At 34.5% G+C, this 27,100-nt stretch overlaps 1 protein-coding gene across 12 annotated transcripts in view; it reads right to left on the minus strand.

Moving 5' to 3' along the window:
* LOC117174281 (thyroid adenoma-associated protein) overlaps positions 1 to 27,100 on the minus strand; it is a 398,068-nt gene that overhangs the window by 149,515 nt on the left and 221,453 nt on the right. For 10 of the 12 annotated variants that reach the window (XR_004467285.1, XM_033363218.1, XM_033363210.1 and 7 more), the window contains 3 exons: positions 18,287 to 18,475; positions 17,795 to 17,988; positions 16,850 to 17,477 (listed from right to left, as the gene is read on the minus strand). The exons of 1 other annotated variant lie outside the window; for it this stretch is intronic. Coding sequence is in view for 10 of the 11 variants with exons in the window: in XM_033363218.1 (XP_033219109.1) it covers positions 16,850 to 17,477; positions 17,795 to 17,988; positions 18,287 to 18,475 (1,011 nt within the window). In the remaining variant the exon portion in view is untranslated. Of the gene's footprint in view, positions 1 to 15,082; positions 15,507 to 16,849; positions 17,478 to 17,794; positions 17,989 to 18,286; positions 18,476 to 27,100 lie in introns of those variants that run through there. One more of the 12 variants, XM_033363217.1, reaches the window with a different exon arrangement.

Raw genomic sequence — 27,100 nt, forward strand, 5'->3', positions numbered from 1 at the left:
TTTATATTTGATACTTTTCTACGCGAAAAAATCATATCTACGTGTGTTAGTTTTCAAATTATGTTGATAATAATTTTTTTACGGAAAATTTTGCCGTTTACCGTTATTTGTCCACTTGATAAACAAATTATGTAAACTTTAAATTTTAGGCACTTGTGCACAAAGATGAAGCAATTTTCATGTTATTTGTTTTGAGGTAATAAAATAGTAGAGGTTTTCTTGTACTTTTTAAGTCCCTTGTTTTTTTATTCATTATTTACGAGGTAATTTAAAAATAAAATAAAATAAATAATTCTTAAAAATACAAGTATACGGTTATCGCATTCACTTAGAACATTATATTGCCAGTGATATTTTTTGAATGTAAATCATGCTGCAGCGTATATAAATTTTCAAACAAAAAGAAATTATTCGACAAGAGTTCATGTAAAAAAACATTGAAAATATAATTTCAACAAGACTACAAGAAAGAAAATTGTTTTTCTGCTTGCAAGCGCCTACAATGTGTACGTTGAAATTAATATGCTTACAAATTTTAGAAATTCCATTTTATGACAAAAATTTGTCAGAGAATATCATTAATAATATAATTTTAACGATAAGAGACGAAGGAATGATTTTTCGTCTACTACCGCCTAAAATGTGGATTTACTTACCTAATCTGTTTTTGAAACGAAAGAATAGCGAGGTATAGAAAATTGTATGTAGAAAATTCATTGTCAATATAGTTTAAAAAATAATAAAGAAAAACGATTTCTTTCCACCTATAAATATCTGCAATGTACATTTATTGACACAATATGTTTCGATTAGAGATGCTTGGCAATCTTTTTGTATAGAACATCATTGACGATATAATTTTAACAAGATCAGAAAAAAATCCAATTCTCCTTACTCACAAACGCCTTATATATGAATATGGCCCAAAACGCGGACTGTTACATTACATTCAATCGCATATTTTGACATGAAATTTTTGAAAGCACATAGAATTCGAAATTTTCGATATTTAATATGCATGTCACTAAAAGAATACCTTTCAAGCAACATTTTTTATAATGATAATAATTCCTCTATCCCTTGTTATTTAGGAGTAATAAACTTTTAAGCACGGATTGTTACGTTACATACTTTTGGCAGTAGGGTTTTAAGTTTCTTTACATTATTGAAAAACTCTATTCTTTTGTCTCACTATTCACAACGTCTAGTACATAATTTTCAAGATTTCTGATAAAAATGATGAATTAAATATCAATTAGGCAAAAAAAATGCTTTTTCATTTTTTAGAAGCAAAAATGTTTGGACTGTTACGTTACACAAAGACTGTTACGTTATCTGTGTGATTGACTTTGACACAAAAAGTAAACTTAAATATTGAAAATGTTTTAATCGTTCAATTGTGCAACGAATAACATTGATTAAGTTATCTTACGATTATACATTTAAGTAACAATATATAAAGTAATAATACATTCGATTATACATCCGAATATCTGATATAAAATTCGAAAGTAAAAACAAATCTTCAAATATTTAGTGCACTCATTAAATTCGTTGAAATTGAGATACAAGGTTAAAATTAGGCAACATTATCAATTGTATCCTTGTTTTGAAGTGTAAAAAGTGAGAATTGTTCCATCAATTACTTGAATCTGATGAGCCGATGCTATGTCGTGGATATTTTTTGCACTGTTGAAAATAGCAGGTGCGTTCAAAATGCAATTTATGTCAAGAAAATCACTCTCAGTTACTTCTTTGATAGCGATTATAGACGCGGTTACATTGAATGCAGCAACAAAATCTGAAGCACGCTTTGTAATACATTTGCGAGACAAAACATGCTTTCTCACTATCATCTTGGCAGTTGCACCAATCCATCGATGCAACCCTTTCCATGAGAAGTTGCAAAGTAGTTCCAGTAGATTTTAAAACCGAATTCGCTTTTTAAAACAAGAATGACTGTAGCGATGAACAATTAAAACATTTTTGAGGTTAATAAATCATCATAGTTATGATATTTTGACTATCGAGGAAAAAAGACTGTTACGTTACAGATCGTTCTTGGCTTAAAACACTGAGGCAAATGAAAAACATTGCTGATTTTTCATACTTTTTGAAAAATTGACTTAAAGTACTCGAAGAAATTTGGGAATTTTCTTTTTGTCAACATGATCGATTTTTCGTCAAAAAACATTTTCCGATTTTCGACTGTTACGTTACATGAAAAAAGCGCACTATTTTTATTTACATTGAAAATGCCGATATCATTTTATTCCTCGCATATAGTGTTCAGTTACTTTGTATACACCCAATCCTATCTGAAAAGAGCTAATAGTACGAAGAAACTAATTCTTCGTGCTATTAGCCCTTTTCAGATAGGATTGGGTGTATACAAAGTAACTGAACAATATATGCGAGGAATAAAATGTTATCGGCATTTTCATTGTAAATAAAAATAGTGCGCTTTTTTCATGTAACGTTGTATTTTTCTCCATTTTCACCTACCAGGAAGACACGAAGGAATAATCTTCAATTCTTGGAAGAAACAACGGGTCTCGTGTTGACATTTATGTTGCTTGAATGTGGGAAGTGTATAACCTCAAAATGATAAAAAAAAAAAACTCGCGAATTTCAAAGAACAGTTTTTTTGCCAGTGGTTTCGTTTTCCGCGTTTTTGGCCATATGTTTATAAAATGAACGTACGTTAAAGCATAGCAAATTTTTCTAAAAAAAAAACATCATTGGCAATATCATTTTAGAAAGGGCAGACCCAAAATGTGCATTTGTTTATATAATTTGTTCATAAAATAAGAAATATTAATGCACAGAAAAATTTTGTCAAAAAATATTAGCAAATCGTAATTTCAGCAAGGTCAGAAGAAAAACCGATTTCTTTCAGCTTATAAACGTCTGAAATGTGCATTTGTTTACATAATTCGTGTAGAAAATAAATAGATAATAATGCATAGTAATATCTATTTAGGAAGCATAATTGACAACATGATTGAAACTGTATGACAAGAAAATATCATTTTTTTCGTTAAAAAACGGTTCAAATGTGTATTTGTTTACATAACTTCATAGAATTAATTAAGAACAAACAGCCTTTAATTCCAATGGTCATATATAATCCTGATGATGATTATCTGTAAATTCAATTTGTTCGTAACGAAAACCTTTACAAGTGTAAAAAATTGAAAATATTTAACTATTTAATTCTTTATTTGAATTTTTTTTTCCATTTCTCGTCTTTTTTGAGAGAAAATAAATGTATTGGTTAAAAATGCAACTATTTTGTTGAGAATTAATCGGCTTCGGTTGAGGATTCACCTATTTTCTTGAATATTAGTATTTGTTTGGTTAATTTCAATATCGTTTTATTCAAAATTAAAATGTTTCTTTGTTGAAATATAAACTGTTGTATTTTTATTGAACATTCATGAGGTTAAATAACTTTCTTAGAAATCTATCTCTAAAATTAAATTTCCCTTGAAAAATTTATCTCCGATTGAAAAATGAAACTACTTTGCCTAAACTTCCCCTGTTTGGAGTGAAAATTAACTTACTGTTGCAATTTAATATTTTCAGGTTTAAAATGAAACTGATGTGTAAAATAATCGCCTTTCAGCTTTGAAAATTCATCTACTTAGTCGACAATTGTTTTTTTTTGAAAATTAATATTGTGGACTCGAAAAATAAATTTTTTTGTTAAAATTCACTTTTGTAATTTGAAAATCGTTGATTTTTTATGAAAATATTTTTTTTCTATGGAAAATTGAAGCATTCCATTGTTGGTTAAAAAGTGATGTCTTTGAAACTAAAAAATGAACTATTTGGTAAAAAATTCGTCTTTTTTGGTTCAAAATTATTCATCTTGGTTGAAAATTCAACAACTTGATTAAAAATATATGTATTTTGCAGGAAATTTGCCTATTTTAGTAGTACATGAATTTTTTCATAAAAATAAAACTTTTTGATTGAAAATGAAACTCTTTGGGTTACGAATTCACCTATTTAGTTGAAAATTTGTATGTTTTAGTTCAAATCAATAGCGCTTTATTTAAAATATTTTTGGTTGAAATATCAATTGTTATTGGAATTGAAAATTTAACTGATTTTTATAGACAATTCATCTTTTTGTCTTGAAAATTCAGGAATTTTGCAGAAAATTCAACGTCTTTGTAGAAAGCTCATCTTGTATAGTAGAAAATTTATCCTTTTGTTTGGAAATTCAACATTCTGGATAGCATTGTTTTCTTTGTTGGCGGAAAATCTTCTTGAAAGACAAATTTTCTATGGGTCCTTTACAGTGTTGGGTAGTAACTTGTTACAAGTAACTTAAGTTACTAAAAAGTTACATTAATTGTAACTTTTAGTGTAACTTAGTTACTTTTTTAAAAAGTAACTTATAACGTAACTTAGTTACAATTTTTGCATTAACTTGTAACTTAATTTTAGTTACTTTACAGTTACTTTGTGTTTTTTGTATATATTTTTTGTATGGTCAATTTACATTTTTTTCCTAATAAAAAAGGAAGAGATTAAACACTCGGACTTGAAAGTCGCGCGATTTTAGAATATTCGGGTTTCCGTATTCTTGGGCCAATCAAAAATCTGTACGTCAATGACTCAATCACTCAATCAAGTTATATATTACTGTTCATATGACGAAATATTTGGCTAGTTTTTTATTTAATAAACCAATTCCTCCTTTTTTAAATAATATTTTGATGATTTATTAATATTTTTATTGTAATAATAATATAATAATAAGCAATTTTATTAATCTAGTATTAATTATTTTTCTTTTTAAATTAAAAATTAAGGAAGAGAAAAAAGTAACTTTTTAGGTAACTTATAGTTACTTTATATAGTAACTGTAAATAGTTACAATTACAAGTAATGTAAATGTAACTAGTTACTTTTTTTCTTTAAGTAACGTAACTTTAACTAGTTACTCGAAAAAAGTAACTTACCCAACACTGGTCCTTTAACGTTACCACAATGAGAAAATAAGTTTTTAAAGTTTTAATAATTTTCTATTACAATCTAGACTCAAAGAAAGATTGTTGGAAAACTTATTTCTTTTTTTTTAATTTTTTTTTTGTTATGTAAACTATGGGCCAGATGCAAAAATACGCAATAAAATTTGATGCGTCTTTTTCTAATCTATAAACAAATTTGAATTCGAGCTTGCAAAATATTCATAAACGATGCATCACGATCCACAATGAAATACCATAAAATACAAAAAATATTTAGAGAACGACATTGAATTCGAAAAAATACGTCAAACCGTCGGATTGTGGTATGTATTTCGACTAGAGTAGAATTTGTATCTAGAATAAGCAGCATGCATTACCCTGAGGCCGAGCAGGTAACACGAATCCAATTATTACTCTGCCTTGATGTAGCGTTGTCAAACCGAATATCTTTTAGTGCATTCGCTTATCCTGCACTGGTGTACTCCAAGAGTACTGAACCTTTTATTCTCCTTGGTTGAATCATCCTAATTATTATTTAAGGTATTATACGGATGAAATTATTTTCTGAGAATTTTTTTCAAATTGGGACTGTAGATTTATGAGGGTGTCATCTAACGTTTAGTGCAATTAAGAAAGAGCTGACCATTTCGAAGCTGAGATAAGTAAAATCAAAAACTGCATCTTATTAATGTAAAACCTATCTCAAAGTATTGAAAGAGTAATATATTTTAGCATGACGCTAAAACGGTTCTGAAATTTTTTATTAACTGAGACCCGATAGAAAGACACAATACAGAGGTTCTGTGAAAACTTTGGAATTTTTTACCACCTATTTTTAGAAGTAAAGTTGTAGAAAAAATTAAAATTTTGAACTAGTTGAGGGTTAGAAGAATTGAGCGGTGAAGATGTGGCAACAGCGCAAATATTAGACGTCATGCACGGTCGATCACATGTTGTCGATGGGTCGATCTCATGTTGTTTTTCAAGCACAATTTGCAGCGTTGCCACATCTTTGAACGCATCATTGTAAACTGTGTGTGTACTTACCCATCTCTTCCTTCTTCCCTGTGTCATGACAAACCCAGCCAAAAGCTTCGACTCCGAGCCGAAAGAAAAATTTAATTATTAAAGGATTTCTGAACGCAACTGCATAATTTTTTCATTTTTTTAACTACCAAAATGTAATAACGTATATTTTAATATGTAATATAGGACTCCTCATCCGTATAATACTTTAATGATATTTGTGCATTAAAATAATGTGGGAGTAAACAATAACACGATCTGGAGTGACGAAATGCCTAACTGCAATTACCGATCCCTTCCCCCTGAAATCCAGTGTATCAAAATACCGAGAATCTGACCATGATTTTATTTAATTCAACGACTCTCTTTTCCTCTTTATTTTGAATGTCGAAATGCCTAATTTTAATTACCGATTTTGTCTATGGTATAGATCCCTTTGCTCTTTAATTCAGTGTACCGGAGTACCAAAATTAATGAATACTTTTGTTAACGTTCTCGATACCTCCCCCTTAATTTTGTGTATCGAAATTACCTCAAAAAGTTACTATAAATTAGTGATTTTTGGCTATGTTATCGAACCTTTCCCTCTTAAATTCAATGTGCCGAAATACCAAGGATGAATGCATACTTTTATTAACGTTCTTGATCCCTTCCCCTTTAATTTGCACGTACTGAAATACGAAAAATTATTAATATTTATTGAAGTTGTAGATCCTTCCCCTTTAAGTTTTGTATGCCAAAATACCGAAGATTAACGAATGATTTTACCGATCCTATCCCCCTTAAATTTCCTATACCGAAATCCCAAAAAATAGTGAAATTTTTAGTGAAGTTATTGATATTTTTCCCTTCATTTTCATATACCTAAAGCCCAAAAATTAGTGATTTTTTCTTGACGTTATCGATTCTTGTCCCTTGGTTTTCATGTGCCGAAATGCCAAAATTAATAGTTTTACCGATGTTATCGATCCTTCCCTTTGGTTTTCATATGCCAATATGCCAAAATGAATCATTTTTAGTGGTGTTACCAATCTTTCCCCCCTAATTTTTAAGTATTGAAATGCCAAAAGTTGATTAGTGATTTTTACTGACATTCTTGATCATTTCCCCCTAATTTTGTGTACTGGAATGCCAAGCCAACTACTGAATTTCACCAATGTTCACAATCCATCTCCCCTAGTTGTTGTGTACCGAAATCCCTTAAGTTAATTAACGATTTTTTTACCGATGTTCTCGATCCTTCCCCCCCCCCCCAAGTTTTGTGTGCCATCCACACACTACTCCTTTCCCCTGCCGAGTGAGTCACGCCTACCCCGAAAGGGAAATGGCTTAATGGTGTAATAATAAAAAAAAAATCTCTTCTTAAGATTTTACCCTCGAAAACTTTGCATCTTTTTACGATCCCCTCAGACCTTTTATTTGGTGTCATATTTTAATGCCGAACCGTGAATCCTTTGAAATAACCCTTTCAAAAAATGTATAACGTTCTCGATCCCTCATGATAACCTTTTTGGGCTTTTAATCCCGTAATTATTTTCGAACCAACCCCCGGAAAATTCTCCACTTTGGGAGAACATTTTCTTGTTGGTATTTGTACTTTTTAACTGTATGAATTAGCCCTTTAATTTTGAGGACCCTTTTTGTTCACCCCTAAATTTTCTTTTATTGCTGCTTCTAAGAACCTTTTTTTCATACCTTTATGAACCTATTTGTATGTACTATCGAAATCTCCTTTGACAGTTTATAAAATATACTATGTGTAACTTTAAATTATTATCTTTTTGTACCTTGTTGCGCCATAATGTTGATGAATACGAACCTGGGTCTTGAATCCCGTTATATCTAGTGTATTTATTTATGTTATTTATTCTGATCCCTAGACCTTTATGTGCAAATTAAAACTTTGAGCTTTGAACCCCTCCCCTTAGCGGCTATAGCAGCGTTATTTGTAATTCAATCTCTTTTCCTTGCAATTTATTATAAACTACTCCCATCAAAACCTATTATTCCGAAGGCTTGACTATCATAAACGTATTGTTTCTCTTGTTTTCTTTTGCCTTCACTGAAGTGCCATTATACTGTGCCGAAATATTGAATAAATTATTGTTAATTTTCCTGATTGAAAATATGAGATTAGATAATTACGTACCCCCTCCCTGCCCTTAAAGTTAAATTTAGGCTGAGCTAGTAATTCTGTAAACCATTATTTCTGTCTCTTTAATTTTCGTTTACTTTGCGTTATTATCCCTTTTGACATCTTTTGTCTTTTGCTGCTTTTTTCTTGTTTTTTTATTATTGCTATGACTCTCGAGTTTTTATATTCTTGATTACCTTTTTTGGGACATCTCATGTCTTTCATCCCTTTCCTTTTTTATTTTTTTATTTTAGTTTATTGTTTGGCCTGAAACGTTTATGGTTCAGTGAATTACCCTTTCTCGTTTGGAATATAGATTGCATTTACCCTTATCGTTCTCACTTAGTTTGATTGAATGACAGTACCCTTGTCCCATGAAAGGACTGGCACCCTAAAGCTATCTGATATTTATCTTTCCATTTAATTGATTGAGAAAAGAAGTGTTACAATATTTCACATTTTTAATGACCATAATGTTTAATTCTTGAACATTTGATATTCAGCGTAGGCTTAAAGTGTCTGAAAAGATAAGACTTTTGCAAACCTGAAAAGAGAATATTTTTAACGATTTCTAACGGTTGAGAGGAACAGCGACCAATGACAAAGCTTGATCCGTCCTCCCCACCCTTGGAACGCGCGAAAAGTCGGTCGACGGTTATGGATCGCTAAAAAACGGCAGGAGCTTAGTTAGCATCTTTTCGGCCGAGAAGCGCATCGTATCGTATTTTGACCTTCTTTATATTAAATAATAGTTGCTTTTGACTTTTCGGTTGCTCGTCAGGAATAAAAGTAGAGTGGTGCCTCCTTCTAAGTTCGGAAATCGTCGCATATGCATGTGATGAAATATATTTGGGACAGGAATTGCGTGATTCTCTAAAAAATTTGGCAGTTTTGCAAAAGCCGGATCTAAATGTCAAAATGATTTTCGATCAATTGGAAAAAGGAGAGAGTTTGGAGTGTTATGTAGTAAGAGAGAGAGAGAGAGAGAGAGAGTATCTTGGTTCGAGGAATACATTTTTGAATTCATGCCCTTCAATAATAACTAAACAGCTCATTGATTGTGTCCATTCTAAATTAAGACATCCCAGAGTCTATAAAATAGCCATATGCGTAAGACAATTATATCATTGGAAGTTTTTTTTCTATCGCGATAAAAAAATTGTGTTGATTTCTGACTTATGCCAACGGGTAAAAAGTATTTATATAAAAATGGAGTGTTTTTATAATTTAGGTCAATCATCGGGGCCTGGAGATCTGGTTTGTGTAGATTTGTATAGTTCTCTTCCAAGTTCAACTGGAGGTCTAGAGTATATTTTCGTAGTTCTATATGTGTTCTCGAAGTACGTAAAATTATACCCAATCAAGAAAGATAATACAGTCACCATTTTAAAAAGGATGTTCGCTTTATACTTTCCGGAGATGGGTAAGCCAAAAAGGGTATTATCTGATCACAGAACTCAGTTTGCGTGACCGAAGTAGAGCAATCGATTGCGTAAAGCGGAAATCCAGGTAATTTATTCTTCGATTAGGTACCCAAAAAGGAATCCCTTAGAAAGGTTTATTAGAGAATTAAGGCGTTTATTTTGAACACTGTGCTAATCGGATGCTTTGAAAAAGTCACTAAAAATTTTTTTTCATATCTTGTATGGTCCATATCAGATCCAAAAAATTCTCAGTAATAATTCTTATGAATTGGAGAAGCTTGACGATCCTAGTACGATTATCGGGGTACATAATCAGGCAAATTTGCGAAAATATTATAAACGCTGATTAGCTGATTTAAAGGTCGATTTAGATATACTTTATTGTGTCCGCAGGTTGATCTTCGATACTAGATATAAAATACTCGATGTAAAAATAGTGTAGATGTCCGTGCAACAGCATTTGACCAAAAACTCTGTCGGCTGTTTATGTTCATTTATTGTAACTATAGAATGAATGTATGATGAATTATGACAAACAATGATGTATATGATTTTAATTGTAAAAAGTTAAAACGATTATAAACGTAAATCTTAAGAAGAAAGAATATGAAGCCCCGAAATTGGATGCTACTATTAATGCATAATCTTTTATTCTCGAGAATGTATTAATACTATACTATATGTGTATAATACTACTTCTATGATAGTTTGAGTGCTTCTGACGTAACGCCATTTTCTCCTAAGCAAGGGCGATAATGAGGCGATTGCATGGTTTAAAATTCCGCGGTTCTGAAAATAAAATGTCTGCGAAGTACGTGATTTTAGCGAGCCTATCGTCGTTGTACATTTAAGGAAAGACGAATGTAAGTTAAGTGGGGAGATATCGATTTCGAGATACCAACAGTAAGACCCTCTAATGATCGCTCATTTGATCGTTTTCTTTTGGTCATCGCATTTGAATCCACGCCATACTCCCTGTACTTCGACAGAATCGTGAAAAGTGTAATTTTGTCGATTGGCATTTCTAAAAAATTTGGTTCTTCGTTCTTTTGTTGATGTAGTGTGGCATGTTTCATAGTTATTTTATGTCACTGAGCACAATCAATCACGTAAATTAGCAAAATAGCTGATTCCGAGAAGCGAGGATACATCAATTTATACTTCGGATCGACAAAAATTTGATCTTTTGATCCAAATTCACCCGGATGCTGCGATTTTTGTATGGTCCTTGCTGTTGCCTCTCTTATTTGGGGAAGATGAGCTAAACGTCCGTTAGACATCTCGCTTAATATCGACTTGGCCATCGCTTGGTTCTCCATCATAAATTAACGGCAAAGCGCTCTAAACTGCGATAAGCACTTAAATTTCCTATACTATAAATATTATCTTTGATCTGATTGAATTTCTGCTCTCGAATTTTAATGAATGTGCAAATTTTATAATTTTACCTTAAATATTTATCACTATTTTGTCGATTGTCATTTAACCTCTAATTTTAATATGTGATGTGCGTTTGCGAGGAGAACTATTTGCCCAATTTATATATGTACCTGTGTGTTTCTTTAACATTGAATAGATTTATTTTCACATAAATATTTAAACTCTGTTTCATCAATGCTTGATTTTTAGCTTTTATGTCAAGATAATTTGTGCTGTCTTAATTTAATTTTCGAATTTAATAGTATTTAGATTCAAAGTTATAAATTCTGAAATTAAGTGTTATATCATTTATAAAAAAATAGTCTAATTGATATATTACTATTATTTTGTATTGGTATTCAAGTAAAAAGATGGCGAAGTTTACAACGCGGGAGATTCTTAATCTCTCCTCACGAAGCGAACAAATTAAATACGTCATGCGGAAATTAAATTTGGAGAAACATAATTTACCTAATGAGTATCTAGTACGCTTGAATCGGTCTATCTCAGGTCTTAAGGGAAATACGACGTAAAATTGCAAGCAGTCAGCAGAAAAAAAAGATATACTCGAAAAAATGGTCATCCGTCACTTTCATTTGGCCAAAAGTCTGAGTGATCAAAAAAGTTGAGTGCAGTATTGAAAGAAATTATAAAAGATCCAACTGGAACGGCAAACTGAGACGAATTATGCAGAAAAAACGTCCTTAATTATAAAGATGACTCGACAGGAAGGTTTAGCTTTTCTATTAGAGCAAAAACTGAGTAAATCTAGGTACATAGCTATGAGAGCTGAAGTTGACTCAAGAGGAGCTAATATTTTTCCTCCATATGTGTGCTTTCGAAATGCGAAAGCATTCTGTAGATCTTCGAAAGATGACATAGTAGTTACAGAAACAGCAGCTATGGTCTCAATTCAAGCTTTGCTTAATCATACCGTGAGAAGGATTTGTTAATTGCCAAAAGATGTAATTGTCCAGGGCATCGTTAATTCAAGTAAGACAGAAGCAGAAGCAATTCTAATCTGTTTGTGGGACTTTGATCGTAGTTCAGGCCACTCATTTTATGAACAATCGTTCAAAGATAAATCTGCGGTAATCAATGATGAAACTATATTTGCAACTACGTTAATACCCTTAAGATTAGTAACTACTAATAATATTATACTTTGGAATAATAAAACCTCACAGTCAGCACGATTTTGTCGTCCTATAGAGATTCAGTTCGCTAAAGAATCAGAAAAACTCATTCTGGACCAGAGGATATTCGATGTTCAAATACAAGAATTAAAGTATGTTGTAATTTCAATAGAAGACGTCAAAATATGTATAAACTCTTCAATGCATATGGCATTGATTGACGGTTAGGCTCCATATGCGACGCAAAGCCATCGCTGTTTAATGATCCCTCAAATTAGGAAAAAATGACACTTTGTACCTAATCCTGAGTCGTTTTAATTAGGAATATCTCCTTCATACGTTTGGATGTGATTTTTGGAATGCGGTATTCATATTCCATTCAGACTACCTGTTAAAAAATGGCAAATGAGAAGTGCGCAGAACAAGGAAATGTTGAAAAAGCAGAAAAGTCTGATTCAGTCCAATATTTAGACGAAATTGGGACTTAAAGTTGATCTTTTCAAAGCTGTAGGTAGTGGCACTACTAAATAATGCATATTCATAAATTTTTTATCTAGCAAAATACATTTTTTTGGTTATTATCCCTCAAAAAAGAGTACAGGGACGTCCGTTATGATATTTTATAGCATCTCCGAATTAGAGTTTTTTAAAACTTTGATTTTTGTCAAAAAAGCCGGGAGAACTGTACCCGATTGACCACACAACGAAGTATCACAAGCACTCATACCAATTTTTAAAAGAATAACCAATTTATGTAGCATACTCGTCCTCCATATTGGATCCACCATTTTTTTTTATTTTGGACTTCGGATTCGTAATCAGCGATCCCAAAAACCACCGACTAAGAAAATCCGGCCAATTTTATAAACATTTTATACTTTTGGCCGCGACTATACCATACCTTGAAGACTGGATTATTTTCTACGGTATCGCAGCTCAGACAGAGCAGATCGACAAAATTCGTAACGGTTCTCTACTCCTAACACGCCGCAAACCACAATCTTTTATCGGCACGTGTAACTGGGCTAAGTAATACATCTCCGATTCCTCTTATATTCTCGCACATCTAACCGACTTTCTTTCGCCAAAAAGACCATTCAAAATGACTACCGAGAAAGTGTTCGCTTTTGAAGTGGCAAAAATAGCATTCGCAAATCCTTGTTAGTTAAATTGCTCGGATCCCTATCTACATTTTATCCTTTACACCGGCTAATCATTCAGTACGAGTTGTACACCCGGATTATACAATTACATTCATTCTTCTGTCTTTAAATTCCCGCGCTTTTATTCCCATAGGTTTTTTCCTTCTTGCGAATCATCCAATTAACAGTTCGAGTTTTATCGTTTAGACAAATTCTTAGGTAGTCATCCAGGATCCCCGATCTGCATTTACTACCCCGGCTCTCGTTGAGCTCCCGACCAAAAATCTCGTCTCGGCGACGGATCTTTTTCGCAGACTGGAAACGAGTTTGGAAAGTCCAAATAGGGAGCTTTTGCTCATACCCGTAGGGAGCTCACCTGTCAAGTTTTCCTCTTCGCCGCGCAAGATCACGGTCAAGCCTACCTTCTTCTAGTTAATAACGATCTTCTTCAACTTCTACCATTTTTCACGCACAAAAAAATTTTAATTTCTTCCGCTTTTTTCTTCAAAACCACGTTTTTCGAAATGGCGTGCACGATAGCTCGAGAACGTCTTGGCCGATTTCAAAAATATTTATATCTAATTAAAGTGCATTAAATTCTTGATATGATGAATGTATTAAAATCAATACAAAATTGATTACTTTTTTAAATGAAATTGACAAGAAAAATTAAAAATTTTGCTAAATGTGTCGTAAAAATTGTAAACCAGGGCTTTTTCATTAATAAAACAAGTATTCTCTAGAGGACTTAAGGGGACCTTCTTATATAAACTTCGCGTGTGGATTAAAAAAAAGTATTCATTGCTTTTACTACAAAATGAATGTTTTTTTTTTAATTATGTGTCAGTCCCAAGATCTGAGATGTCAAAATGGATCATGCAGTTTTTGCAAGAATAAACGGCCTGCAGTGCAGAGACTTGTGAATTGATTCCGGCACAAAAAGTGTAAGACATTTTTGGTTTATTTTTAAGATCTATATAGAATGACTTGTTTTCTATTATGATGTAAATATTTTTTAAATTGGTCAAGGCGTTCTCGAGCTTTCATGTACGCCAGATCGAGAAACGGGGCTTTGAGAAAAAAGCGTTTATATTTATCATCATTCGTGGTCGCGATTGCCTATAAGAAGCAGTTTTTCCAACATTTCAAGCAATTTTCGGTACGTGCATGGTTTTACTTTGGTCGAAATACGACGCTGGGCAAGCTGCTATCACAATAGATCGAGCGAACCTGGAACTGGCTGCACAAAATGAAGCGAAAAAATTCATATCTCCCACAATTTTTAGAATTTCAAACTATAATTTTACACTGGCATTTCCGGAAGTATATGCAATCAATTAATAAAAAATCAATTCTTCAAACCATATATATGAGAAAGTCCCTTTAATAATCAAGATCTGATTCTGGCCATATGCTATGGATTGAGGAAGATTCATAAAGAAAACTATCCTTTTAAATGGGTTACATCAAATATTAATACTCCCGCTAAATGTTTAGAGGAAAATATCAGTTTAATACTCAGAGCCCTTAATAGCCTCAAAATACAATTTAAAAATATTTGGCACTTAAAAAGAATTTTAACTCAAGAAATAGTTTAAAAAAAATTATAAATGGATAAAATTAGAATACGCACGCGTATAGGTCAAATAAAGTTCCTACAAGGGGTAGATGTCACTATGACCTTAAATTGTTTAAAATTTAATGGGGGCGACCCATGTAACACCTCAAAAAGAAGGGTATATTTTGGGATTTTTTTGGGGATGAAGAATATAACGAATCTTTCCAAAATTTTTGTGGTTTATTAAGGCACTTTTGAAAAACAAAATAAATTTTTTTTCAGCCATGAATATTCATAAAAATTTTAATAATAAGGACGGATGTCCAACATGTTCAGCTGGGAGATGCGAAACTGCCAGTTTAAAAATTATTTTTTCAGTTTAGAGTGGTTCACAAAAAAGATAATCATTTCAACTATATGTATATGCAAGTATAACCCAATCGCTCAAATACTTTTTGAGTTATTTTGCCGGCAATGTTGAAAAATGTGAAATCGAGAAAAACGTGTTTTTAAAGATTTACTTACATGTTAAAAATTGTTTAAAAGAATAATTTTCACATCGGCTGAAAAGATTTTGGAACAGATTAGGCGTTGTCTCGGCCCCACCACTCTCCGGCCGGCAGAACATTTTATAACAGAAAATTGGATACTCCCATAGGTTCTGTTATTTCTTTGATTTGAGCTGAAATTGTCATTCGAATTTTGGAAATGTATATCACATTTTCTTATGTATTTCTTTAACAAGGTTAAAAACATTTATTGATGCATCCAAGAATTTTCACTAAAAATTTCAATTTATGTATGAAGTAAACAAAAAATATAATCAGTTCTTTAGACATAGAATTATTTCAAATGCAAGATAGTAATTTTATTAGTAATTAGTATAGGAAAATAACATATTAAGGTAGAATGTTAAATTTTGTTTCGGCGCATCATACTCTAAATACAATTTTAGTCATTAAAAACTGCGTATGCAGAGATATAGGTTTGTCCCTTTAGTCGTTTCATAAATAAAATTGAATAATAATATTTATAGGAGATATTGAAAATTGAAAATATTGGTCCTTTTTTCTTTAACTTTTTTTACTTTAAATATTGCAGTGATATTAAGGTGTATTTCTGTTATATTATTCGTAATAGGGGGAAGTTGAAAAAAAATTTTAAACAAACAAAAAATTCAAAATAAAGGAGATTCGACTTTGATATTTATAGTGATTTTAGAAGACTTTGGAAGATACCTACGTATGTAAAAAAATGAAGAAAATAAAAAGTTATTTTTTCTTCTTCGGAAATTCAGTTTAAAAATGAGTTTTTGAAAAATCCAAAAAGTTTTCGAAATTTTTTTTTGCATATATGTATTTTTTCAAAACTGCATCCTCTTACGAATAATAAAAAATAATACAACTTTATATAATTAAAATCACCAAAGTTACGAAAGTTCATGAAAAAAGGACGAAAATTCGATTTTCAATATCTCCTAAGTTTTTATTATTTTTAAAAATTATTTTAGGGTTTCTTTCAAGCCTAAGAAAACGGACACACGAATTTTTATCAACGAGTGCGGTTTTAAATATTTTTTGCAATTAATTAAGTTTAATTAATTAATCTATTGTAGAAATCCGATTATTTCGTAAGAACTGTGGAGTAATAAAATAACTGTCATTCAATTTGAAATAACAAAAATATATAGAAAATGTATATTAAATTTAGTATAATTTTAAATATGAAATACTCCACCCGAAGTTTTGTACACAACGTTGTTTTTTATTTGTCCTGGCTGATCCGAAGCAATGCCATAACGAAATTTGGTAATGTGGATGCACAGGCAAATAAGCTGCATCATTTGCCTGTGTATCCACATTACCAAATAACTAATATAGAGCTTCCCACTTCGTTCCCCTAATTGTTGGCATCTGATCAAAATTGGCTTGAATTTGGTTCGAAGCAGAACACATACATTGAATCCTAAATCATGTGACAATGACCCATGTACATCGTAGTCACTTAGACTAATATAATATTTACCTTATAACATTTCGATAAGCAGCCATGCATTTTGCAAAGCAATTTTATAAAACAACCAGTCTCATAGAAATATTTTTCTTGCATGTGGGCGTTGAGCATTTTTGCAATTAACGTACAAAACTGATGAATTATTTCTGATTTATCCTGATGATAACTGTAAGGACAATGATCATTATTATCCATCGAAGAAGCATCATTCTCTCCATTCACTTTTTGTAAGTATGATAAGCAAGCGTATAGGAAATCATATAATGCATCTTGTACTTGAGAATTTTCAATTGAATCGAGCCTTGTACTGAGTACTGTGAATATTGCTTGATTAAACAATTCGCGGTATTTAGTTTTCTCTATAATAGAAAAAACATTTTTCCAGCTCATGCTTTGAACGCTTACATTAACGTGAGCTAAAACAGATTGCCAAAAATTTGTGTTTTTGTCTTCATTCTTTAAAGATCTGATAAAGATTCTTTGAAGATATGATGAATTGATCATTGAAGAAATTATGAACATCATGGCTTCAGATTCATAAACGTCTTTGCCCGGTCTTTCCTTTAATATTTCAGAATATACCAAGTGCATTTGAATTCTGTTTAGAATATTAACTAAAATTTCTTCGTTAAAATGACACCTAGAAAAAGAGAAGTATTATTAAACAGTTGCGTAATGATTTGTGGGTACTACTTTTCTTGACTATTATAAATTTCCACATAAAAGTTTTACAATTCATAAAAAAGGAAGAATATACAATTTTTCAAATTATAAATAAAAAAATTTGTGTCACCTTATAGTGTAATTATTTTGTAAAATTAAAGGATTTAAGTTGAAAATGTATTTTACTTTTTCACCGCCTGTTCCTTAAATTTCTATAGCAAAAACAATACTAATACCAATACTTCTTATGTTAGGAATGTAGTAGACATAAAAATATAATAGAAGTACATTTACCAATTTGAACTTTCTTCTAGAATCTCAGAAAGAATATTAATACAACAAGTAGCAGCTGGGAAGCATGCTGGTTTCCTATTTTTGTTTTCCAAAGTTCCAAGGGTACTAAATGTAGTATTTAGCAAAAAGTTATAGATAACTTTCTTCGATATCATAGGAATAGTTAAATGTAAAACGTTTACTATTCCATGTAGCTAAACAAATATAGAAGTTTTTATTAATATATTTGTGTTCAAGTTTCATTTAAAAAGCCAGATTAAAATTGTGTTTAAAATATTAATAATAAATAAAAAATGACTCGTGATTCTAAGAATGGTAGGCAGCATGCGAATTGGAAATTTGTATACAATTTAATTAATGGAAAATGCAAGATAAAAAATTCAGTTTGAAGATCGGCCCCTTTGCCATTATGGGATGAATTAAATTAATTTAAAATGAAACTAGCGTTAATCTGGCCTTTCTAAATGGAGTTTTTCCCAATTATATAAATACCTGAAGAATATATCCATGAAGAGCATTAGGATTTGAATGAGAAATAAGTATATTTTTTCTCACGATTTGAAATATTTCGTAGATATTATCTTCTGTCGACAATGATACAAGTGCTCTAGCAGCAAGTTCACGAGTTTTATATACTCGATTGGTCCCACTCTTCGATATCAATTCAATAAATTTCTCGACCTAACATAAAATACACTAAATTCATATGCACTGATCGTATGTAGGCATCTAGAAGATACATAAGTAGTTGACCGACTGACTAGGTATATAGCCAGCTGTGGGCGTTTAGAAGAATTTTTAATTAAATTATTACCCTAGCGGACTGCGTGAACGGAAAGGATACTCTACAGAGTATCCACATAGTATCCATATAGTATTCCTTTCGTATTATGCAACAAAACTTCAAAAGAACAACAAGATCAACTTTTAAATCGGTGAAATTCGGATTCTCCGTTAAAATTCCCATTAAAAGGTCACGGGGTAATCCCAATGGTTTCTGTTTTGTTTAGAATGGTAAAAAATTTTTGAAAACACCTATGACGCCTGTTGAATTCTACTTACAGATGATGCGTTTGAAGTGTAGGCGTCAACAGGCGTTATGCGTCCTAATTTTTTTGGTTTCTTTTTACCGTTATAAAAAAAACTATTGCGATTACTCCGTGACCTTCTGAATCTGAATTTCACTAATTTAAAAGTTGATCTTGCTGTTTTTTTTTTAGTTTTTGGTGCATGATACGGAAGGGATACTATGTGGATAATATCAGGATACTGTGTAGAGTATCCTTTCCGTTCGCTCGGTTCGCTAGGATATGTCTAATGTTCTGGACTAATCAAGCATTTAGAAGACCACTGAATATCAAAAGATAAATTAAATAGCAATCTAAAACTTTATTTTTATGAGGTTCGTGATGCAAAAGTAATCTGATCAAGGCACGTTTTCCTCTATGGTCATGTAAGCCCTCAAATCTTTCAATCCTTGCAATTCTCTTAGTCCGGATAGCATATACCCTGTCTTCTTACATAATTCTGGAGAGACCCTCATAGGTCGGCTTGTGAGACTTGTTAGGACAGCATGGAAAGTTACGGGAGTAACTTTAGTCCGTTATACTTCAACTAAGGATTTCCGTCCCATCATGCTCATGTCTTTCTTGCTGAAAACAGCGCAGACTTGTGGATAGATATATCGGTGACAAGGTCATATGAAGTAAGCAACTTCACAAGGAGCAGCATATCTATAGGGCTGGTTACTCGACTGAGCTGGCCCTAAGCGGCGCAGTAAACCTAGGTGTATTATGGATATCGAATGAGCCTTCAATTATACATCTACAGATATGATCAGGGTGACCATGGTTGTATATGGTGTGTCAACTGCAGTCATGGAATTGGGTGGAATTGCCAACTACAGTCGTGAAATATAATTTATTGACCCTGCTGCGGTACTTGGTAGTGGATGAACTGCTTTATCTACCCACGAGTCGGGGCTACCACGTCATAGGATACGCGGATGATGTACTAATCATTGTGCAAGGCCGCCATATGGATGCGCTCTTCGAGATAATGACGCAACCGCTGAGGATAGTGGTTTCTTGGTGCAAGAAAACTGGATTATTGGTCAATTCGAATAAGACGGACACGGTTGTATTCAACAGACGGTACAAGTGGGGAACCACGAGTACACTGAAATTAGGAGAAAAACAACTGGAAATCAAAGAACGAGTTAAATATCTAAGAGTCATCCTAGATAAGAAGCTGTTATGGAACGAGCACCTATGGCCTATGACCCTATGGTTGTGTGGGAGAGCCATAGCAAAAAGCTTGTGCTTAAAATCAGAGACACGTATGTGGATCTATACAGCGAGTCTGCGACCTAATCTAACCTATGTGGCGGTGGTCTGTTTCCGTTCATACCGCGTTTCCTAAATCTTCAATCTCTTTATAACAGATTTAATCTGAGTAAAGCTTACATCGTTGCAAATGGAAGAGCTACTCCTATGAAAATGTTCAAGTATCTCCAGATGATTGGCAGCGATGCGCTTTTTTACGAAGCCTCGGAGCAGGCGGTTGAGAGCGTTGACTTGGATTTTAACGTCAGAAGTGAGGAAAGTGCATTGCTCCATCTACGTACATAACTCCTCGACAAAAAAATGAACAAAAACCTTTATAGAATTACAAAAGATCAGCCCTTGTCTATGAAACTGTTGTTTGCTTTTCTTAAATCATCTGTACTTAATTAAGTCACAGACAGTTTCATTTTCGCGTGCCCAGGATGGTACCATTTCTACCTGGGTGTACCGCAGCCATATTTTACGTCACGAAGTAACTAGAGATAGATGCAGAGCGTTTTATGCATATTCTAAGTACCAAGGACACATACTATACGGGTATCCTTCCTTCGCGGGAACGACGTCCGTTCAGAACAACAATGCAGCCCTAAGATTGTTTTACTATCGTGTTTGTCGCTCTTTCGATGTTGGCCGCGTCACTGTGCTGTTGATCGGCCCGAGAGAGATTAAGCAAACTGTTAAGCACGAGAATTGAGACGATATATATTCGTGATCAAATTCTTAGCTCCAGTCGACAAAAACATAACATTCCAGAAGAAGACAAAAGGGTAAAGGTGTTGACATTATAAGAAAGCGGTATCGAATGTACCTACAACCCATACGCGTTTGCCAAAAATATGCCGAGGCACTTGCGACATGGATACAGAGAGCTGTCATTCTTCGGTTGCTCAGTGCCCTTACGATACACGAGGGTTTCGCCAACCCGAAATTAGGCTGCCAGATCGAACGAGGGCAAATAAGTATTTTCCGCGCGAGCACAAATTATTCCTGGCAGAGCAAAGAGCAGAATTATAAAATTATTTTTTGAATGAATTCAAAGAAATTTCTTGCAGTAATTTAATTTCCAAAAATTAATATTCTAAACAAATTTTAAAAACTACGAGAACTCATCCTGCTCGAGCCGTAAAAATGTATGTGTCCTTATTCAATCCGGCAACTCAATTGTAATTCCATCGATATAATATATTTTTTATTTATGAATTAAAAAAAACTATTAATTACCATTTAAAGGACAATTTAAGATAAACTAATCAGAACCACGCGTTAGATACTCGACAGTTCATACGCCATCGAAAAGGGTGTGTGCACAAACAAGTAACCAAACTAGTCGACATTCTTTTGAATTCAGTAGAATTCTCTTGAATTCAGAAGAATTCTCTTGAGTTCTGTAACATTATCTTAAATTCTGTATAAATCTCTAGTTGTTAAGTAATAACCCCAATTAAGCGCTTCATTGCACCCCATTAGTGCATGCATGTACGAAAAATGATTCAGTATTTATTTTCAGGTTGTTTCTCAGACGCGAACATAGGCCTCTTTTGCCTCAAATTATTATTGCCCTATTTCTCAAACTTGGCTATTTCGGAGGGTATTTCTGCGGCAAACCCGAATATCAAAAGCATAAGGTCACTCATGTATTTTACATAGATGATCTCAAGGTTTAAGCTACAAATAAAGAGCAAATAGAGCTAGCTCTAGGGATTGTCCAGAAATACATTTGAGGGATTGGAATGGAGTTTCGGTTAGAAAAATGTGTTTAGGTTAAATTGAGACGAAAAAAAATTAATGGTATCCCCGAATGCCCCGACAATACTCTATTAATTTTGAGTGGTTCCATGGACAAAGGAGGAGCGCAGATACTTCCAAATCGGGTGCAGCACATGTAGTCGCAAATTGACGAGACCCTCTTCTTAAAGCGACCAGGAAACACGAAAAAGTGGGCAAAGGAGCTTTTCTATACAAAGAAATGGAGGGAACTGCTGAAACACTTGGGCTTGATTTCAATATTAGGGGTGAGAAAAATGCATCAAGCATTATCCATCTCGAGTAGTCACTTCTGAAGGCCCGGATTAAAAAAGCACAGGAGAAAAATTACCCACACAGAAATAAGAAGGATCAGTCGAGATCGTATGAGCTAACATTTGCATTCCTCAAATCACCCGCAGAACGCGTCATGCACACCATGCGCACCTACAGCACATGCTATCTATTTTTCCACCTCACGCGACAATTGCTTCTGCAGAGCACTCGAGGTCTGACATACTTCGCCTTGACTTCGAGAAACGAACCATGTTCACTATCGATAATACGGCAGTAGCCGGTAAGATCATCACAGCCCCTTACGTTTATAGCAAGAAAATTCTGTTAGACTAGTTGACCTGATCATCGGTGCTTTTAGAGGTGGCATGCTTTCAATGGCTAATATTCTAAAAAGCACCCCAGCCTGTCAACCAAATTTTAAGACACTTGCGGGGAAACGTTATCATGAATTCGCAGGGAGCAGTTGCAATTTTTTAGAATAGCACCCGCTCTCGGTGAAATCCTGCGGTTATTCTCCCGAAAAACTTTTATTAATATATTAAATTATATGGTGGAGTCAATACACTTTTTAGGCTATGAACCAGTGAATGAACTATGAATGGCATGAGAATACTCTGTTATAAATGATTAGAGTATTTCAAATAAAAAAAAACAAATACTACCTTTTATTTTCAACTATCTCAACTTATACGTGATATTCTTAATTGACATACATCAATAAATTAATATAACAGAAAATTTTATATATTAAACATAAATTCATAAATATATCAGTAACTAGAACCCATAATCATCTTAAAATTTAAATACGTTTTATAATGCTGCACCAATATTTACTTTTCAGCCACTTGTCAGCGTTCCGTGACGCGTACCTCTAACCCAGACTATGTTTGTGCTCAGCTGATGCATGCGTGCTCTTATGGTCAGCCGATGATTTTGTTTTACAGTTTGCATCCGCCAACGTTCTCGCTGCATTATACCGACCACAATCGTTCTCGCTGTATTATACCTACCATCTCGTTGAGCCAGATCTATGGGCATGAGAAAATCCTGGATGTTAATGTTTGTCCTGTTATTAAAGCATCACTCTTTCTCTACTGGATACGTGTCCAAGGTTTATCTCAGTGTCGCCTCATTTATCTGTTGTCCGCTTGTCTTGACTGCGGTAAAGTAATCATTCCACGTATTCAGCCCCTTTTCCGGAGTATGCATATGCAGTCACGCCATGTAACCTTTTCTCTCAGGGACCATGCTGGTATCATAGCAATTTAGCACGTGGTCCCTCAGTTGATCCGTCATCTGAAGACAGTTGAGATGTTGCCAGTTTATCCTAGTGACTCCATCTTGATTGGCTCTCCCAACTATGGTAGTCGGCATTGTTGTCCGATCGATTGTCGGCAGCAATGCACGATTGGTTGTTTTGAACGGTATCCTCGTCGAGCCCCGCATGCGAATGTGAAGCTATATACACCGTTAGATCAGCTGGAATCCCAAAAACACCATTTGGTGGTCCCTTTTTAGGTCATCATACCTCTCCTCCTTTTCCTTCTAATTATCAGCGATGTTGTGTTCGGTCGGACTCGAGAGTTCGATTACGAATATAATTTAGCAGACCAGTGTCGCGGCTAGAAAAACAAAAAATAATACAAAAGATAGTAATAAGGCACTCTCAGGGCCGCATTATGCCTTTGGAGATACGTCGTTCCAGCATGACTTCTACGCCCATATGTTTTGTGTTTTAGTTACTCAGCGTGTCTATGAAAACACACTGAACCTATCGTTGGGAACTTCTTGGCGTAAAATTCGATCACTGTATACTAAAGTCGAAATAACACCGTCTTAACATGCGAAAATGAAACCCTCTGTGCCTGAATAAGTCCTGTTGACCTGTGAAAAGAAAAAGTTTGCAACTTCGTCGAAGCCTGTTCTCCTAGATTTCTGTGAGGTTTTCGTGCATTTCCATGTCGACTAACTATTGAGGCAGTTTCTTAACATCTGCTTTCTTTACTTCGTTTTTTTAAAGTGAGGCGTCTAGATGGAGTGATGCATTTTGCTCATATCTGATGTTAAAACTCAGGCAGCCGGCTCAACGGCTTCGTAAAAAATCGCTCCTTTTCCAATCATCTAGCGTTTTTTGGCCTTTTTTGGGAGGGGATATCTGCCATTTGCAACAATTTAAGCCGTACTTAGAACAATTCGATTATGAAGACGTTGGACATTCAGAAGTCCACGTCCCCCTTGACAGCGTCATATGTATGATCGCGGAACGGATGAATAGATTAGCAAGCTATTATGCATAAGCATGATCTTACAAGTGGCGGTATCAAGGGCCATGAGCATATTAGTCGCAGAAACCTTCTACAACGCCGAAAGAATTGAAGATCAAATCTGTGGAAAAAGATGCTCCTTCACTGATGTTACGCACTGAATGCGGCTTGGAAGCCAATGAGAAGTTGTCTTCCGGCTTGAAAGACGACACTCTGGAAGGTGAAGGTCTACAAAGATGGACGAACCCCTTTCCCTAGCTTCTCGTAGGAACAACAATGACAACACCTAACATAGTTGTAGTAAGTGCGGTTCAAAACAATAGAACGCGCAGGGTTCCCGACAAATGGTCGGCCAACAATGCTGGTCACTATAGAGCTGGGGGAGCCAATGAAGATAGTTTCAATACGATGGATCGGCGGAACCTTTAAGTGAACGGAGCGACAAAATCACGACTTGCTAGAGTGATACGATGCGAGTGCGACCCCTGAACGGGGTTACATGGCACGACTGCGTGCTCTGTGGTGCGAGAAACACCACAGTAAGCGGAGCGCCTACTCTACCACAGCCAGAACAAGCCGGCAACCGAGAAAGAAAGTCTAAACTAAGACCAACCGTGGGCAGGCATCCGATAGAAGAAGAGCGATGAGTAAAGATCTGGTTGAAATGGATAACAATTTGCACGAACATTTTTCCGAAGAATTCGACCTCTGGATTATCAATTGTTATGTGTATAATTCAGCGTGAGTTTTGGCCAATGCGAACCGTTAAACAAAACCAACGGTTGATCATAAGACCAAAAGATGAATGCATCAAATCGCCATAAAAATAGGCTGGGAAAGACAGTACGTTAAGAGAAGTCAAGGAGCGGAGAGAGAGGTTGGTCAGAGAAAATCAACAGTTCCTCTTGAACCCAACTCGACACTTCCAAGACCCTCCAGTTACTGTCGACCACCCGCCCAAACCAGAGGAGGTCGAAGTATTTTGGAGAGAAGTCTACGAAATGCAGCATAGACTGAACGAAGGCTCAGATAACATAAATAGCTTCAAAGAGCTTCACGTTATTGCTACTATCTCTAGCAATTCGCTATTCCGACGGGTACTTTTGCGGCAAACCTGCAGATCGAAAGTATAAGGTCACTCATGCATTTTACATGGACGATCTTAAGATTTATGCTAAAAACAAAGAGCAACTACATCTAGCTCTAGGGATTGTCAAACGATATAATGGAATTTGGGTTAGACAAATGCGCCAAGGTTGATTTAAAGCGAGGAAAACTAAATAGCATCCCTGAAGACCCTGAGCACGTCGATAGAAGCGCTATACGACACGTTTGCGCTGGAGAGACTTATACATACCTAGGCATGCTACAGAGCCACATTCAGGACGTAACATCTGTAAAGTATACTCTCCGAAGCAGGTACAAACGTCTCATTCGGCAGATTTAGTCTTCCGAACTGTCGGCGAGGAACAAAGTATCTGCAACGAATATGCTTGCTGTCCCGATAGTACTCTATTCATTTGGAGTGGTTCCATGGACGAAGAGCGAGCTCAGATCCCTTGACACGAAAGGTTATGCACATAAACAAAACATGCATCTTAAGTCGTCTATCCCGCGACTCTACATCTCACGCCGTCAAGGTGGTCACGGAATATTGAGTCTTGAATGTCTTCACAACAGGATTATTCTGGGTGCAACACATAGAGTCACAAATGCAAGAGACCCTATCCTTAAAATTGTCAGGAAGAACGAAGAAGTGGGCAAAGGACCATTTCTGTACAAAGCAGTGGAGGAGTTTGCTGAAACACTCGGGCTTAACTTCTGTATTAGGGGTGAGCAAAATCCATCAATGTCAACTATCTCAACTACTCACTCCTGAGAGCCCGGATTAAGAAAGCACAAGAGAAAAACTTTCGTGAACAGCTACTCGATAAGAGGATGCTCGGCGACTTCCACAGAAATTTAGAGGATCCGTAAATGTCGTGTGAGCTAACTTTTGCTTTCCTTAAATCGCCCGGATTGAAGTCTGGTACGGAGGGTTTCATTTTGGCATTGCAAGACGGTGTCATTTTCACCTTAACATACCGTCGCAACATTTTGAACCAAGACATTCCCGATGATAGCTGCAGGGCGTGCCGCGATCACCCCGAGCATTTAACACACATACTATCTAGTTGTCCCACTCATGCGGGAACGACCTACATTCAAAGGAACAATGCGACACTAAGAGTGCTATATTACCATTTCTGTCACTCTTGCGGCATTAGCCTTAATTGTCGAGAATAAGAAGTGCCGCATATACTGGAACTTTATATTCTCTACAGTTGTTTTTGTTGCACACTCAAGATCTGAAATGGTTCTTCTTGACTTCGAGAAGCGAATCATGTTCGTTATCAAATTTTCGGGAACAGCTGAAGAAAACATCATAGCCAAGGAGAATGAAAAGAAAGAGAGCTTATAAGGGAGTTGCGACGATTGTACCCGGAACATTCTGTTAAACTAGTCGTCCTTATCATCATCGGTCGTGAGACGTGGTAATGGCTGAAAATATACCGCGATTTCGCTGGGATCGGGTGCAGTATTTCAGATTAGCAAATTGCAAAATTGCAAAGTTTTTTTTCACTTTAAACAAATGTTTAAACAATTCTTAAGCA

Source organism: Belonocnema kinseyi, chromosome 6 (assembly GCF_010883055.1).
Source record: "Belonocnema kinseyi isolate 2016_QV_RU_SX_M_011 chromosome 6, B_treatae_v1, whole genome shotgun sequence".
Taxonomy (NCBI): domain Eukaryota; kingdom Metazoa; phylum Arthropoda; class Insecta; order Hymenoptera; family Cynipidae; genus Belonocnema; species Belonocnema kinseyi.